Source organism: Monopterus albus, unplaced genomic scaffold, assembly GCF_001952655.1.
Source record: "Monopterus albus unplaced genomic scaffold, M_albus_1.0 scaffold45.1, whole genome shotgun sequence".
NCBI classification, from domain to species: Eukaryota; Metazoa; Chordata; class Actinopteri; order Synbranchiformes; family Synbranchidae; genus Monopterus; species Monopterus albus.
Window position 1 is genome coordinate 1,381,957 of NW_018127925.1, and position 14,900 is coordinate 1,396,856.

At 41.8% G+C, this 14,900-nt stretch overlaps 2 protein-coding genes across 8 annotated transcripts in view; both read right to left on the bottom strand.

Moving 5' to 3' along the window:
* Positions 1-690: 690 nt before the first annotated feature.
* LOC109960258 (elastin-like) lies at positions 691-14,229 on the bottom strand. Of its 7 annotated transcripts, none has more exons than XM_020600226.1 (16): positions 13,313-14,229; positions 11,598-11,600; positions 11,467-11,493; positions 11,359-11,373; positions 11,227-11,256; positions 10,289-10,315; positions 10,057-10,098; positions 8,991-9,044; positions 8,821-8,865; positions 8,566-8,601; positions 8,114-8,182; positions 4,461-4,499; positions 4,032-4,073; positions 3,143-3,178; positions 2,136-2,207; positions 691-2,053 (listed from the first exon to the last, which is right to left on the bottom strand). In XM_020600226.1, the coding sequence occupies exons 1-16, from the start codon at positions 13,368-13,370 to the stop codon at positions 2,007-2,009; spliced, it is 642 nt and encodes a 213-aa protein (XP_020455882.1). In that variant the 5' UTR covers positions 13,371-14,229; the 3' UTR covers positions 691-2,006. The 7 variants fall into 7 exon arrangements, with proteins under 7 accessions (XP_020455882.1, XP_020455881.1, XP_020455879.1 ...); XM_020600225.1 differs by having other exon boundaries at positions 11,598-11,603; XM_020600223.1 differs by having other exon boundaries at positions 13,286-14,229.
* A 492-nt stretch (positions 14,230-14,721) lies between these two features.
* The window catches only part of elna (elastin a), a 54,416-nt gene continuing 54,237 nt past the window's right edge, over positions 14,722-14,900 (bottom strand). The window contains exon 34 of the mRNA XM_020600131.1: positions 14,722-14,736. Coding sequence (XP_020455787.1) covers positions 14,722-14,736 — 15 coding nt within the window. The remainder of the gene's footprint in view (positions 14,737-14,900) is intronic.

Sequence of the window (14,900 nt, forward strand, 5' to 3'; positions counted from 1 at the left end):
AATGGCCCCAAAAGTCTCTGATGGTAACTTCATTCTGGACCAGATGTTTTGTCTTGAACTGAAATATTATTCTGATTAGGCTAAATTGGGTGTGTCATTTTGTTTAAATACACTCTGTATACCAGCACAGGAACATATTTAAGCATTAATCTGCAGTTCAGCGGTAAACTCGGGTATTTTTGGGACATTGTAATCTTAAAGCATCCGCTGAGGACACAACAGTGTGACTTACTTTTACAGGATGTGGATCAGGGGTCAGTGCCTCTCCCAGGACACCTCCAGTGCACAGCGGCATGGGTTTATTATTTCCACCTGGCACAACAGGAACAGTGTGTGTAGTCACCACACTGGGGCACTGGCAAATGGCTGGCCATAATCTGGGGTTTGTTTTCATTTCAAAGATGAACTCTTTCATATCATATACATACCAGCTCTTACATTGCACTAAATCTGGTGGTCCCTAGTGAATTTTGCCCAGTGGGGGAGACAAAAAAGATCTGGCAGAACCAAGATGCCCCTGCACTCCCAAGCAGTCAGGCCTGCTACCAGACTATTATCTCTATGTGATACTGTATGTGGCTTCCAGTAAACGGACCCAGCAGGGCACTGCAGACCAGCTCTATGGACACGATGCTGCTGCTTTGCAGTGAACTAAGACAGAGAAATACCACACAGGGAGACCTGCGTTCTTTAAACATGTTTATTTTGTTATTTATTAAAGCCAATAAAATGCCAGGATATCTGGGAAAAAGTCACATGTGTCTCGTGGAAATATAAAAAGTGCAAAACCACACTGTTCCTCCATGTAAAACAGTTTTAAATAAAGATGAAGAGTATCCCACGGCACAGAAGACCAGGTCTGCCCCAGCGAGGCTCAGCTCTTACAAAAGATCGGGTGACAGAACTGAGGCCAGCTAACATCAAATTAGTACAAAATACAGTACACAATTACAGAAAGAGATGGAGTCACTTGGAGAAAGCGCTCATGAACCTCTGGTTAACCTCTGGTTAAAGCTATGACTCAAAGCGTGGTGCAAACAAACTTGAATAATCATGTAATAACCATTTGGCCATAAATGTAAATAACTGCTACAATAAGGCTAAACATTTGAAGCAGACTAAAGCATGCTATCCGAGAATTTAGGACAGCGACGCTTCAGTAAACATCCATACATACATCACGTATAAGGCAGAGTAGCATTTGAATGATATTTTAATTCACTTCTCATGGTTCTTAAACATCCTGTAATGAATCTAATGCTTTTTGTTTGTCTTCAGTATACTGTTCTTCAGAGCAAACATTGCTCTTCATACATCACAAGTTTGACAACATTAAAAATGCTGAGAAAACTGAACTACGTAGCATCTAGAATCAGCAAAGTCGCTGAGAGCAGATGGGTTGGCCGGAGCCCCGATTCCCGCTGCTTTCTACCCAACAGGCCTAAAAATAGCAGCAGAGGAGATGGGGGAGCCAGAACCAATGCTGGGATTGGTGAGATTTCATCAGTTTAAGGGCAAACCCTGACCAAACCCACTGGAGAGGTGGCAAGCTCTGCGCAGCGAAGTGTGACAGTGTGGGCTGTGACACTGAGGACAGGTCTCCATGCTTTAGAAAAGATATCATTTATAGGTCACATTGGGAGCTGACAGGTCAGACAGTCTTTTGCACAACAGTACAACCACATACCCAAACAACCCACACACAACACACACACACACTGCAACACAAGCACCTTCTTTGTATTTTAAGTAGGGTGGTACAGTACGGGGAATTAAAGCTGATTAACTTGACCATATAAATGATTAAAGGCACACTATCAATAACATACGTCAGAATGTGCACAAAATTCTGGGTCGGTGGGTTGTGTAAAACAGACACTGAAGTCAAGTAAAAAAAACATCTTTACATGTGTTTTCTAATGGGGGTTTGTTTGCATATAAAATGTACATTCTAGATAATGCAGTAGCACCATGGTTTCTTGAGATCACACTGGATCTCAGATCCTTTACTTCCTCCTCCCACAGTATTTGCCCTGGCATCCTGCAACTCCACCTGCAGCAGAGACCATCAGAACTACAGTTTAAATACCCAGTGTTTTGAATACTGTAGCAGGATTCTGTCTCTATGTCTTTACCTCCATAGAATCCTCCTACTCCTCCTGTGCCACCAAGGAAACCCTGCAATGGACCGTACTTGGCTGCTTTGGCTGTAGAACAGCAAACAGAAAAAAAAGAGTTATTTACTTTAACCAGAGGTACTCTTCTGGTGTACACATGCATGGCAGAGTGCAGTTTATGACTAGTGGATGTATGGTGTTATGGTGTTTGACCAGAGCTTCTATTCACCAACACAAGCAAGGACATGAAACCAAGTGGTTGCCAAACTAAATGCTAAAATGGCAGGTACAGGATAACTCGCACAAGTGAATGTTCAGTTCTTGGTGTTTTATGGCGGTTGGCAACCAACAAAATGGTGGCGCATTACTGCCACCAACTGGACTGGAGTATGGATCGGGAAGCTAACATTTAGAGTCCAGAGTTGTACAGAGTTTCTGTACAAACACCTTTCTTTTCTTTTCACTGCCGGAAAGATGTTGCCATGTCACAATTTTTGATCCAGGAAAATGTTGCGTAATTGTGAGATGTTTTGCGTTGCGGACCGATGTAGCTACTGTATTATACATTTAGTTGTAAGACTGGGTTGGAAAAACAGTCAGCTGTGGACAAGAAACATCCTGACACACCAAATTATGTTGGTTAACATATCATTGTGTGTCTGTTGATGCACAATCATGGCTAAATTGGGTTTTATGAACTGTAAAATGTGGTCAGCTAAGAAAGCAGACGCGCGTTCCTTGAAATAATCCCACCAGCAGTAATCTCCTGTGTTCGGGAAAATGCAGATTACTGTGTGTTCGACAAACTTGTTGTGCCGTGCCATCTGCACTGATAAGCGCTCACAGCACCAACCCACGCTCCACCCTTTTCCCATCTCATCCAACTAATCCTACAGGTTGCCGTCCTCTGCCAAAGAGCAGTCCATGAGTGAAATATCAGATTTTTCCATCACTGAAACAATTTATGATTCCCTCATTTTTGGGGGGTGCATGAAGAGATGTGAGAACATTTGGTTATTTGGTACCTTGTTGAGGAGTCAGTGGGGCTGGTACATATCCGCCTGTAGAACATAAAGACACAAACAAATGAGAGATGAGTTGGTGCCAGCAGACTAACACTAAGATGCAACCACTTTGGATCTGTCACCCTGGTTGATGTCCTTCTTCTGGCCAGGGTGTGGTAGGAATAAACTGTTGATATTAGAGTATCATGGAAGGCACTTAGATCTGGTGCTGAGAGGTCTGATCCAAAGATGCTCTCAATGTGTTTAAGTGACCGGATTTTTACACCAACAGTATTTCTTTCCTGTCTGCATATTTATTTGCAAACATAAAGAAATACAATCTTATTTGAAACATGGTAGAGAGAAAACTCAGTTTTGCCCAGTATAGAACAAATTTTAATAAAGTAAGCTCTGACACAGACCGCATTTATTTTGCAAAAGGGCAAAGAAAGAAAATCAATATTATTTTCATTAACACCGATATCTATAGTAATCCAATTAATCTCTCTGTAGTTATGTGCGCAGAGATGACAAATGCAGGTCGTTCAGACCCTCATGAAGGCTTCATGCTGAAACACGTTGGTCTTCTCATTAAAGTTGCTCAAAACACTACGAGTGTTGCTGGACTTAGTTCCCTCATGCAAAGGCAGCCTCGTGTATCAACAGTGAGAGTGAGAAATTATAACTAAAACTAGAATCACCGCTTTGCGGTTGTATGCTTCCACCAACTGGTCAAATTCACTGGGACAGAAGTGAGGTCACTGACCTTTGACCACAAGAATCTAATCAGTTGATCCTTGAGTCCAAGTGAGTGGACATTTGTACCAAGTTTGAAGAAATTCCCTCAAGGTGTTCTTGACATGCAGTATCTCGTTCACAAGAATTGTACAGACAGATTTAGCACTAGTACCTGGGTAGTACTGCTGGGGATAGCCACCAAAACCAGGAGGACCTGGAAAATTAAAACACGGTTAACAACGAGACTCAGTAGACGCACTGACAGGACATGGTCATATGTGTGTAAATCAACAATATGAACTGGATCATTAAATAGTTTAAAAAATATATAGATACAGATCATATAATTGTCTGTTTGGCAAACCTCACTGTTAGAACAACTGTGCTTGTAAACGGGAGTTATTAAGCCATCTGTAGCATTTCACACAGACAGACATTGTAACTCGAGACAGCAGGAGGAGGATTAGGGCTGCTGCTGTGTGATTGCACTCATTCCTGTTGATGTGATGCTGCATGTGTGCCACAATAGTTTTAACCAAATCATTTTTAGTAAGAACTAAATTCAGAGTATAAAGCAGGGGGAGGCTGAGCTGTTCCTCACCTGGCTGAAATCCACCACCAGGACCGAGATTTCCGTAACCTGTTCAAATGTATAAGCCAAAAAAAAAGTATAATGATGTACAGTAAACATGATTTATTGTCAGTTTTTTTGTTTCCACAGCTATAGTATGTTCTCTTCACCTCCTGAAGTGAAATGCAGCCAGTGGTACAGTGGCCCACTCTCCAGGGCCTGGGTTATCTTCATCTACATTATTATTAACATTAATCAGTCTCCATCAGGACATGTGTTGCTGACAAGGTCCATTCACAAACTCCTAACAGTACTGTAACAGTGCAGGGATCTTTGGTGAAGCTGGGTTTATTAGCATTTTTGGTTATATAACTGGCATGGCTGATGTTAAAGTAACTCAACTCATAGGTCCATTTTCTTTATGACTTCTCAGTCTCTCATGCAAAATAGTAAATAGATTATGCTGCACTGCAAAGGATCCTTCAGTATAATACAGTAAACTTTAGTCATTTAAGACCACATGGAATGCAATTTAATACTTTCTTTATGGAGCATGTATAAAGTGAAGAGAATTGGACCTAACACAGAGCCTTGTGGAACGCTGTGACAAACTACCCACCCAAAACTCCCACTACCCCATAGAGACTGTGTCTGCCCCCTGCCCACCTAAATTATATAAATCAAGAATCAACTCCAGAGGAGTTCATTTATAAGAACCTAATTAAAATTAAGATGACTCCTCTTATAGTAGAAAGTAACAGGACAATCAAATGTGGACTATTAAATATCAGATCTCTCTCATCTAAATCTCTGTTAGTGAATGATTTGATAAGTGAACATCACATTGACTTATTGTGTCTTACTGAACCATGGTTACAGCAGGAAGAATATGTCAGCCTAAATGAATCCACTCCACCTAGTCACAGTAACTGTCACATCCCTCGAAACACAGGCCGAGGTGGTGGCGTGGCAGCGATCTTTGACTCAAGCCTATTAATCAACTCTAGACCTAAACATAGTTATAACTCATTTGAAAGTCTCACCCTGAGTCTCTCACACCCAAACTGGAAAACTCAAAAGCCTGTTCTGTTTGTTATTGTATGCCGTCTACCTGCTCCTTATTCAGAGTTTTTAAGTGAATTCTCAGACTTTCTGTCTGATTTAGTGCTTAGTACAGATAAAATAATCATAGTAGGCGACTTTAATATTCATGTAGATGCTGACAATGACAGCCTCAACAATGCATTCTGTTCATTATTAGACTCAGTTGACTTCTCTCAAACTGTAAATAAACCCACTCACTGTTTTAATCACACTCTTGATCTTGTTCTGACATATGGCATCGAAACTGAACACTTAATAGTTTTTCCTCAAGACATGCACTCTCACTCTCACTCTCGCACTCGCACACTCTCTCGCGCTCTCACGCTATCATGGTCTCTCGCTCTCATGCACTCTCACTCACACTCTCGCGCTCTCACTCGCTCTCTCTCGCACTCGGCACACTCACACTCACACTCACACTCTCATACTCACTCTCACACTCCCACACGCACGCTCTCGATTCCGCTCCCGCTCCCACTCCCACTCCCACTTGCTCACGCTCACGCTCACGCTCTCGGTCCTGCTCCCGCTCGCGCCCGCACTCTCACTCTCCCGCTCTTGCTCTCGGGCTCGCACGCGCACGCTTACTCACACGCTCACGATCTCGGTTCTGCTCCCACGCCCACGCACACGCTCCCGGTCCAGCTCGCGCTCGCACGCTCACGCTCTCGCTCTCGGTCCCGCACCCGCACTCGCACGCTCACACTCTTGGTCCTGCTCGCGCTCTTGCTCTCACTCCCACTCTCACTCCTCCACGCGCACGCTCTCACGCCCGCACTCCCACGTGCACGCTCACGCTCTCGGTCCCGCTTCCAAGCGCACGCTCTCGGTCCTGCTCCCACTCCCACTTGCACGCCCTCTCGCACTCTCTCTCGCACTCGGCACACTCCCACTCTCACTCTCACTCTCACTCCCCCACGCGCACGCTCCCGGTCCCACTCCCGTTCGCGCTCGCTCTCGCACTCTCCCAGTCCCACTCGCACGCTCACGCTCTCGGTCCCGCTCCCACGCGCACGCTCTTGGTCCCGCTCCCACTCCCACTTGCACGCCCTCTCGCACTCTCTCTTGCACTTGGCACACTCCCACTCTCACTCTCACACTCCCACTCTCACTCCCACTCCCCCATGCGCACGCTCCCGGTCCCACTCCCGGTCGCGCTCGCTCTCGCACTCTCCCAGTCCCACTCGCACGCTCCCGCTCTCGGTCCCGCTCGCACGCGCACGCTCTCGGTCCCGCTCCCGCTCTCACTCTCTCAGTCCCGCTCCCGCTCTCGCTCTCTCAGTCCCGCTCCCGCTCTCGCTCTCTCAGTCCCGCTCCCGCTCTCGTCCCGCTCCCGCTCTCACTCTCACTCCCACTCTCACTCCCCCACGCGCACGCTCCCAGTTCCACTCGCACGCTCTCGCTCTCGGTCCCGCTCCCACACACACACTCTCGGTCCCGCTCCCACTCCCACTTGCACGACCTCTCACTCTCACTCTCACTCTCACTCCCACTCCCACACGCTCCCGGTCCCGCTCCTGTTCGCGCTCGCTCTCGCACCTGCACTCCCACGCGCACGCTCCCGGTCCCACTCGCGCTCGCCCGCTCTCACTCTCGGTCCCGCGCCCGCACTCGCTCTTGATCTCGGTCCCGCTCCCACTCCCACGCTTGCACGTTCACTCACACGCTCAAGCTCACGCTCTTGCTCCCACTCTCACGCTCTCGCACTCGCATGTTCACACTCATTCGTACTCGCATGCGCAACCTCACGCTCTCGCGAAATAATTAAATTAACATGACCTGGGTAAGTGGCAGAAACTGGGTGGTGGTTTAGCTAATTTAAAATGATGAATTTATTCAAGTTCATGCTAAAAATCGACATAGTCCATTAATTTATAAGCTAATAAGCTTCAAACTACTTGGGTTAGCAGTAGCGGCTGAATTTGCACCACGTCTAAAGACGACAGGAACAATTTATTACCTGGAGGAATTCAAAAACTATTTAATGAAAGGGAAGGGGGATACAATTTAAGGGTTCAGTTAAATTTAAAAATTCATGCTATACGCACAACCAAAAAAAAAGATTTTGTATTTCCATAAGTGGGGTAAAACTATGGAATAATTTAAGTGTGGACATTAAAAAATAGTAATAGAATTGACAAGTTTAAACATAAATATAAAGGTATCTGTCAATCAAGATATATGCAAGAACAGGCTCAATGATTAATTATATGGACAATTGTGGGTGTGGTGTACACTTTGTAATAATTCTTTAGTATATTTCTTGGAATTATGTAAGAATGTTAACACTGTCATATATATATATATATTTTTTTAGTATAATACTTGTGTGGGTAGAAGTGAATCATTTACTGCTTGCAAACCAACGATGGTAAGATGATGTCATGGGGTAGGACTGGATAAGTCTGACTTCTTCCTACTCCATTCAAGCATGTACTAGGTATAAGCAAATTGATATTGGATTATGTGTAAAATTATGTGTGTTGATACATTTGCAGATCAGATTAGATTTTAAATGTAAAAAAAAAATCCATAGATATGTTACAACACATAGAGTATACACTGGCCTGTGATGCTACCTGGTTTGGGTGGTTTAGCTCCAGCACCAACACCTCCCAGTCCGACTGCAGAGGGATACGTCAGCCCACCTGTCACAACAGACAGAAGACAGACTTGGATGTGGTGATAAAGACCCTTTAATAGTACACCTGCAGCTGTGCTGCACAGGATGGTAAGTCAGATAAAGAAAGGCTAGAAAGCCTCGGCCTTCACTAAAACAGCCACTGATTTCCCTTATCTACTCTAAGTAACCGGCTCATTCCTGACACTGCATACTCCGCCCCACCAGAAACCTAGCAGTGTGCTGGCCAATTTCCTGTACAGGAAGTGCAATGTGATGACATCTACTGACCAATGTTCCTGACCAGCTGTCACTTTGAGCACTGGACAGAACGTCTTTGTTATTTTTTGAAGTCAGGGGAACATTAGTGTTATCATCACTGCTGCCCGCCTCTTCCCCTCTTGTACATACCCTGTCCATAACCATGATGATATGGACTGTATCCCCCTGAATTGTGATGACAGAGAAAAGAAGTTTATTGTCTGGTGAGTTTTCACATTCTTACAGTTTGAGGCTGGGACTCATCCAAGAAATGCCAATAATAAAAATTTGTACAGTGACTAAAATATAATTACTTCATTAACGAACACCTTCAGTATATGTCTAGTGTCTGTAAGTTCATATGTAGTATTTCTCATGTTAAATGAAGTGTAGTTGCGTCCTAACCAAAATAACCTCCTCCTGTCAGTGGGATTCCTGCTCCACCCACAGCTACAAAAAAAGCACAACACAAAAGTGTATGAGACAACAAACATCCCATAAAAACTGAAATATACAAGAAGAAAGCAGTCTTTGGATCAACTTTGGATGGAGCGGTTTGTTTAAAGCAGGAATACCTGGAGGTTTCAAAGGCTTCGCTCCAGGCAAAGTTCCAACTCCAGTGCCGACACCTGTACCGTAAGGCAATAATGGCAATAATCAAGCAAGCAAGGAAAGAAGTAATACTCACTGTAATTTAAGCCAATTCAATAAGCATTAAATAAAAAATATAGGGATCCTGTCTCCAAGAGTTGCAGCAAATCCACCCCCAACTCCAATAGCTAAGGAGTAAACATGTTAGAAGACTGCATGTGCAAGCATACACAGAGGAGCTCCCATTATGATGAGGAATAAATGTGTTTCTATTTCTACTCTGTTAGACTGGCATTACTGACTTCTTAAAAACACTGCACTAGGAATTTAACAATTGTTTCACCAAATTAAAAGACATCTTATTACTTGGAAACCAATATTAATCTAAAAGTTTTCTTAGACCTGAAGCCACAAATTCATTAGATCTGTCATCTGATTCTGCTGAATAAATGCACATAGAGTTTAGGTGCTAGCATCATAACTACAGATTACTAGTTTGTTTTCTCCATTCAAAAATTAAACTAAACCAAATTCTAACCTGAACCCTAAAACCAAGTCTTAACCATCAACAAGGTGTTTCAGAAAGTACATCTTGGACTTTATCTTATGTCCACTGCAGGTAAAATAGTGCAGAACAGCCAAAGATACTGTAAGTACTGTGAACGTGCAGAAGCACAGAATCAATGACTTGGCAGAGAAAGGCTTGATGCAGCTTTTCCTCACAGATTAACTGCCAGATTTATCGATCCAAGTTGACTCATTAACTGTCCAGACAGGATGTGCATGCTAAGATAAATCAAGCCTGAGAGCAATCTACAGTATAACACTGAACATGATTATACTGTAAAAGGTATATTGATAACATCATTAATATATTTTGATTCTAAAATAACAAGGCTTCACAGAGCTAAGATGCTGTTTGTGATGCTTTACAAATTGCTTTACAAAAGTAATGAGTAAGATCAACGCCGAACATAATGTACAAATAAATCACATGATTCATGGTAACAACATTTATCATAATTCATCAGAATTATTAGTCATCTTTACCTGGTACCAGTGGTTTAGGTGCTTTGACACCTGGGCCACCACCTAAAAAAGGCAATACTTAGTATTATCACTCTCACAGACTGGAGAGAGAAACAACCATGGCTGTTGTGTTTGTCTCCACTGTGTGGTCAAATGTGTGTGTCGCATCCCGTTCAGTATCAGCAAAGCATGGCTTGAGCACTAAAAGCAACATGGGGTTCTTAAATGAACCAAAGTATAGATATTGGCCTACCTGCAGGCTGTTGGACTCCTGTTGCACCTAAAAGAGAGAAGAGAGTGTTACTGTGCATCTAATATCTAACATTCCCTATTGCAAAATACACAAACAGCAAACATACAACAGAAAGAGCATATTTACACTGTTGGAAAAGATCTTGTTTATATATTTATTTATTACATTTTTATTTGTTTAGGGACAAGTATATAGCATGAACCAATGCTACGCACCACAGCATTTATAGTCTAAGCTAGTTTGCAAAACCCGTCCCTAGATGGCCAAAATGATGTCAGAACTAGAAACTATGGTCTAAGAAGCAAGAAGGCTAGAAGTAAATGACAACAACATGCACCCAAATACAATGGCAAACACTGTACACAGTATTAACACTAAGAGTTGGTTTACCTAGTAATTGTATCATATTTATAAAACTCAACTGCAACTACATTAATAAAATAGATTTTTAAAATTTTGAAAATAGTGTGTAGATTTGTTTATTGTATTGTTGTGTAAACGCATTTAAATTGATGATCATTTTCTAAAGCTTAATAATGATAAAATAGATCTCCTTATTTATTGTACGCCACTTCCTTGTTTCAAAACTAATGGAGACAGTCTTTAGAGTCGTGGCTCCTACACTTTGGAACTCCCTCTGGTTGAAGGATGCCTTTAAAAAAAAACAGCTCATGGCTCGTCTTTTCTGAGAGCGATCTTAATGACCACAGACAGAAAAACAGATTGTTTACACTCACTAGGTTGACCTGGCCTGCACCAACTAAAAAGACATGCAGAGGTTACATCAGATAACATCCAGCATAAAATATGTTAACTGACAAAGGAAGGGAGCAATCTCAAATGAGCGAGAGTTAACCACATTTGGTACAAATCCAACACAATATGTGATTTGATTAATGGCACATAATCAATACAAGTGCGAAAGAAACTGCTCTTACCATCAAGGGGTGGTCCAACACCTGTTCCACCTTTGACACATGCATCAAGTCACTTAAAGCTCTGTCACATATCAAATGTCTAAATAAATAATAGACTGTTGAGTATTAAAAAAACTTATTTCACATATTTACCAATACTTGTGCCAGCTGTAAAATAAAAACAGGATCATAAAGTCAAGCTATGTACAATTTGTCATAGTACCATATAAGTAAAAAAACAAGTTGATATGTACTACTCACCACTAGGCTGAATAATTCCACCAGCAACTGTCAAAACAGGCAGGAATAAAACAAATACAATTAGAACATGTTGAGACAAAACACATAATTAAATGAAGCAGCTGATATATGTGCACTCAGTTTGAACCTACCGCCTGCTTTGACACATCCACCACAAGAGTGCAAAATGGAAAAAAGAATAAAAATGGCAAAATTAGTCAAAAGAATAAAATGTTTACTTACTTGATTTGTTTGGTTTTATTACATTAATACTAATGAAATATACTAAACAGTTGCTGTTAATGATGAAACTGTTGGTCTTGAATGTTGGAAAAGGAAGGGGATAACTAAGAAGAATTAAATGCAAGACATACTTATTTCAAAATAACATTTAACATGAGGAGAACACTGTGTCAAGACGACTGAAAAGTAACATTCTATAGCAGAGGTATCACAGATCTTATAGAGTGCCATAAGAATTTTTAGGTCCCTTCATTTTTTGCACATGTTATTGTGTTTCAGACAGAATTTTAAATGGGTGCAACTCTGAACTTGAATCTACACTCAGTAACCCATAATGACAAAGCAAACTTTGGGTCACTCCACACGTTCTCTGGGGTTTTAGTTTGGGTCTTATGCTGAAGACACTCCACTGTCTTGGCTGTGTTTCAGGTCACTGTCATGCTGAAAGGTGAACTGTCACCACAGTCTCAGGTCCCTGTACTCTGGGGCAGGTTTGGCTGCATTCATCCTACTCTCAGTTCTGACCAGTCTCCATGTCCTTGCTGCTGAGAAGTTCCCCATAGCATTGATGCTGCCACCACTATGCCTCACTGTAGGGATGGTAGTAGTTAGGTAATGAATGAGCAGTGTGGCTGGTGTTCACCAGACATAGTACCTGGAGTTCTGCCCAACTATTGCTGTTGCTACTGGATACCTGAATTTCACTCAGGATCAATAACGTATCAATCTATGCTCTAAAAGTCCTTTGATTGCAGTTTATCAGACTCAAGGCGCCCATTCCCAATCCACTCCATTTAGCTTAGCCTTAAACCTCAGTTTTGCATGCTGATGTGTAGGCGCTAGGGCAAAATTCCCTTTGTTGTATTTAGCCCTTTAGGTTAAGTACAACCAAAGTTATTTGCTGTCAATGTTCCTTCAAACATGTTCACCGACATTCCCTGGTATCAGAGGCATGTTCTTTTCCTTGAATCTCCTTATTTACTGCCTATAGCCTATGTAAGCAAAATCTCCACAGCTGAGAAAGATTCAAAATTTCTGACAACTTGCCACACCTGTGTATCTGATCACTGTTGTTAACTACTGATGATGTATAGGGGTCTAGAAAGGGTGTCCCATTATATAAGGGGATATTTCAATCAGCATCTTTTAGCTCTGTTTTGAGGGGTAGGTGTAAAAAATAAGAAATGTGATTAAGCACAATAAAATGTGTAAGAGGTGAAGGGATCTGAATACTTTCTGAAGTGACTGGACGTACCCAACGATTTAAAACTGTAGATAAAATGTCAGTATTATCATTTCATGGCACTGATTTTCCAACACATGTGAAAAGTATTCATATTGTCAAAGCAAACAAGTAAAATCTGAGAGCCGTGACCTTCCATGTATCGCTACCTTCTCAATGTCTTTTCACTTACATCTATGATATGCATGAATGTAATTTATCAAGCACAATAAGCTGTTAGTACAAAAGAAAGGAGTGCACAAGACAATACCGCTGTTGAGAAACAGCGCCAATCTGTGGCGACAAATGAAATAAGAATGGGGGAATGTCATGGGCCATACCACAGATTATGGTCATGCAAAATGCAGGTCTTACTGGGCTGTGGGACCCCTGGGGCCTTACCAATTGCAGCAATAGGTGTGGGCCCTGCCAAAAGACAATAGGTTGCAGTTTCATCCATGTATTTTAAGCAGCCTCAGAGTGAGAGAGACCAGAAACAGCAGAAGCTAGAAGGTGGACCTTGATACTGCCATAGCTGTGAGGCTGTAAGCTAAAGGCAGTCAATAGCTGGTAGCACTTGTGATTGTTATGGAAATATGAACAAGTCAAGAACACAAGATCTGCCTTTTGTGGTGTTTAATTGTAAAGCTTTCATGAAATCACTCAGTGCATACAGAAAGCAAAAGGTCTCTGCGGGCAAAGAGCAAAGTCTGGCATATGCACTCATTAGTTATAATTTTTTTATGAAGAATGTAGACAGCAAGATATCATTGTGTGAGGAACACTGTGGTCTGTATACCCTCTGCCATATACTGATATCAGGTCACCAGACGAGCAACATATGGAGGAATACGTATATGGCCAACACAAAAATATAAACTCACCTCTCTCTGCTGTGAGTCTGGACAATAGTTTAATGGTTAAACATGATAAACATGATACTGGTTACTGTTTAACCACTATCAAACATGAAAAGCATATTTTGATTGACATTACATTTGATTTAAACATGATTTGGTAAAATTTCTACCATTTCCTCCACACAATACAAACGACATGAGTTTAGTGGGCAGGAAATGGGCAAAAAAATGTAGAGAGGATCAGTGATGGCACAGAACTGGTGCAGTCAATCCAAGGTGGTGCCAAAAGTAATATGGCATGATGCGTTACCTGTCTCTGTATCAGAGCCTGCTAATCCAGGTCGGGTAGTTGGTTGTGTAAAGTACTGTAATGTAATGTACTGTGCCAGCTTGTGACTCATGCATTACATACACTCACAGAGGCAATCTTCCATGAACACGCGAAATTGAGACTTGCCGAACGTTTTAAACCTGTGCCATCATTTCATAACACTCATCCAAATTCTGAATATATTTCCTGAATCTTCAGAGACTCGTCTAACGATGCACAATCAAAAACAATCCAGTGGAGTCTGGCAAAACTATGATTTTAATCAGTGTCTCTGGTCACACAGTTTCTTGTCAGTTAACCAAAGATAGCGACACTTTTATGAAAGTTCAGTATGAATGTATTAATGAAATCTATTATATTAGAGTTACTATTGTATTACTGAATTCATTATTGAAAATTAAGTGAAATTATTACTGAATTTTTTAAATGATATATGAAGAACCACTTTCACACAAAGCCTGTGTGACAACATCATGTCCTGTCGCCATTGTTTTATTATATGAGAATGATAAGACATAAACAGGAAACAATTAAAATCATATTTTTCCTTGACTGGACCATATTATTTTTGATTCTGCATTGTTGTTTTAAAAGAGCCTATGAGGATATGGGAAATACCTTCAGAATTTGGGTGGCTGTTATGAAAAGACGGTACGGGCTTAAAACAGTCATCAAGTCTCAATTGCACACATTCACATTATGTGACTCAAGTATATGTAATACTGCACACAAAAGTCACAAGCTGGAGCTATCCTCCCACATGCTGTACATAATTACACAACACAGGACGAGCATTTCA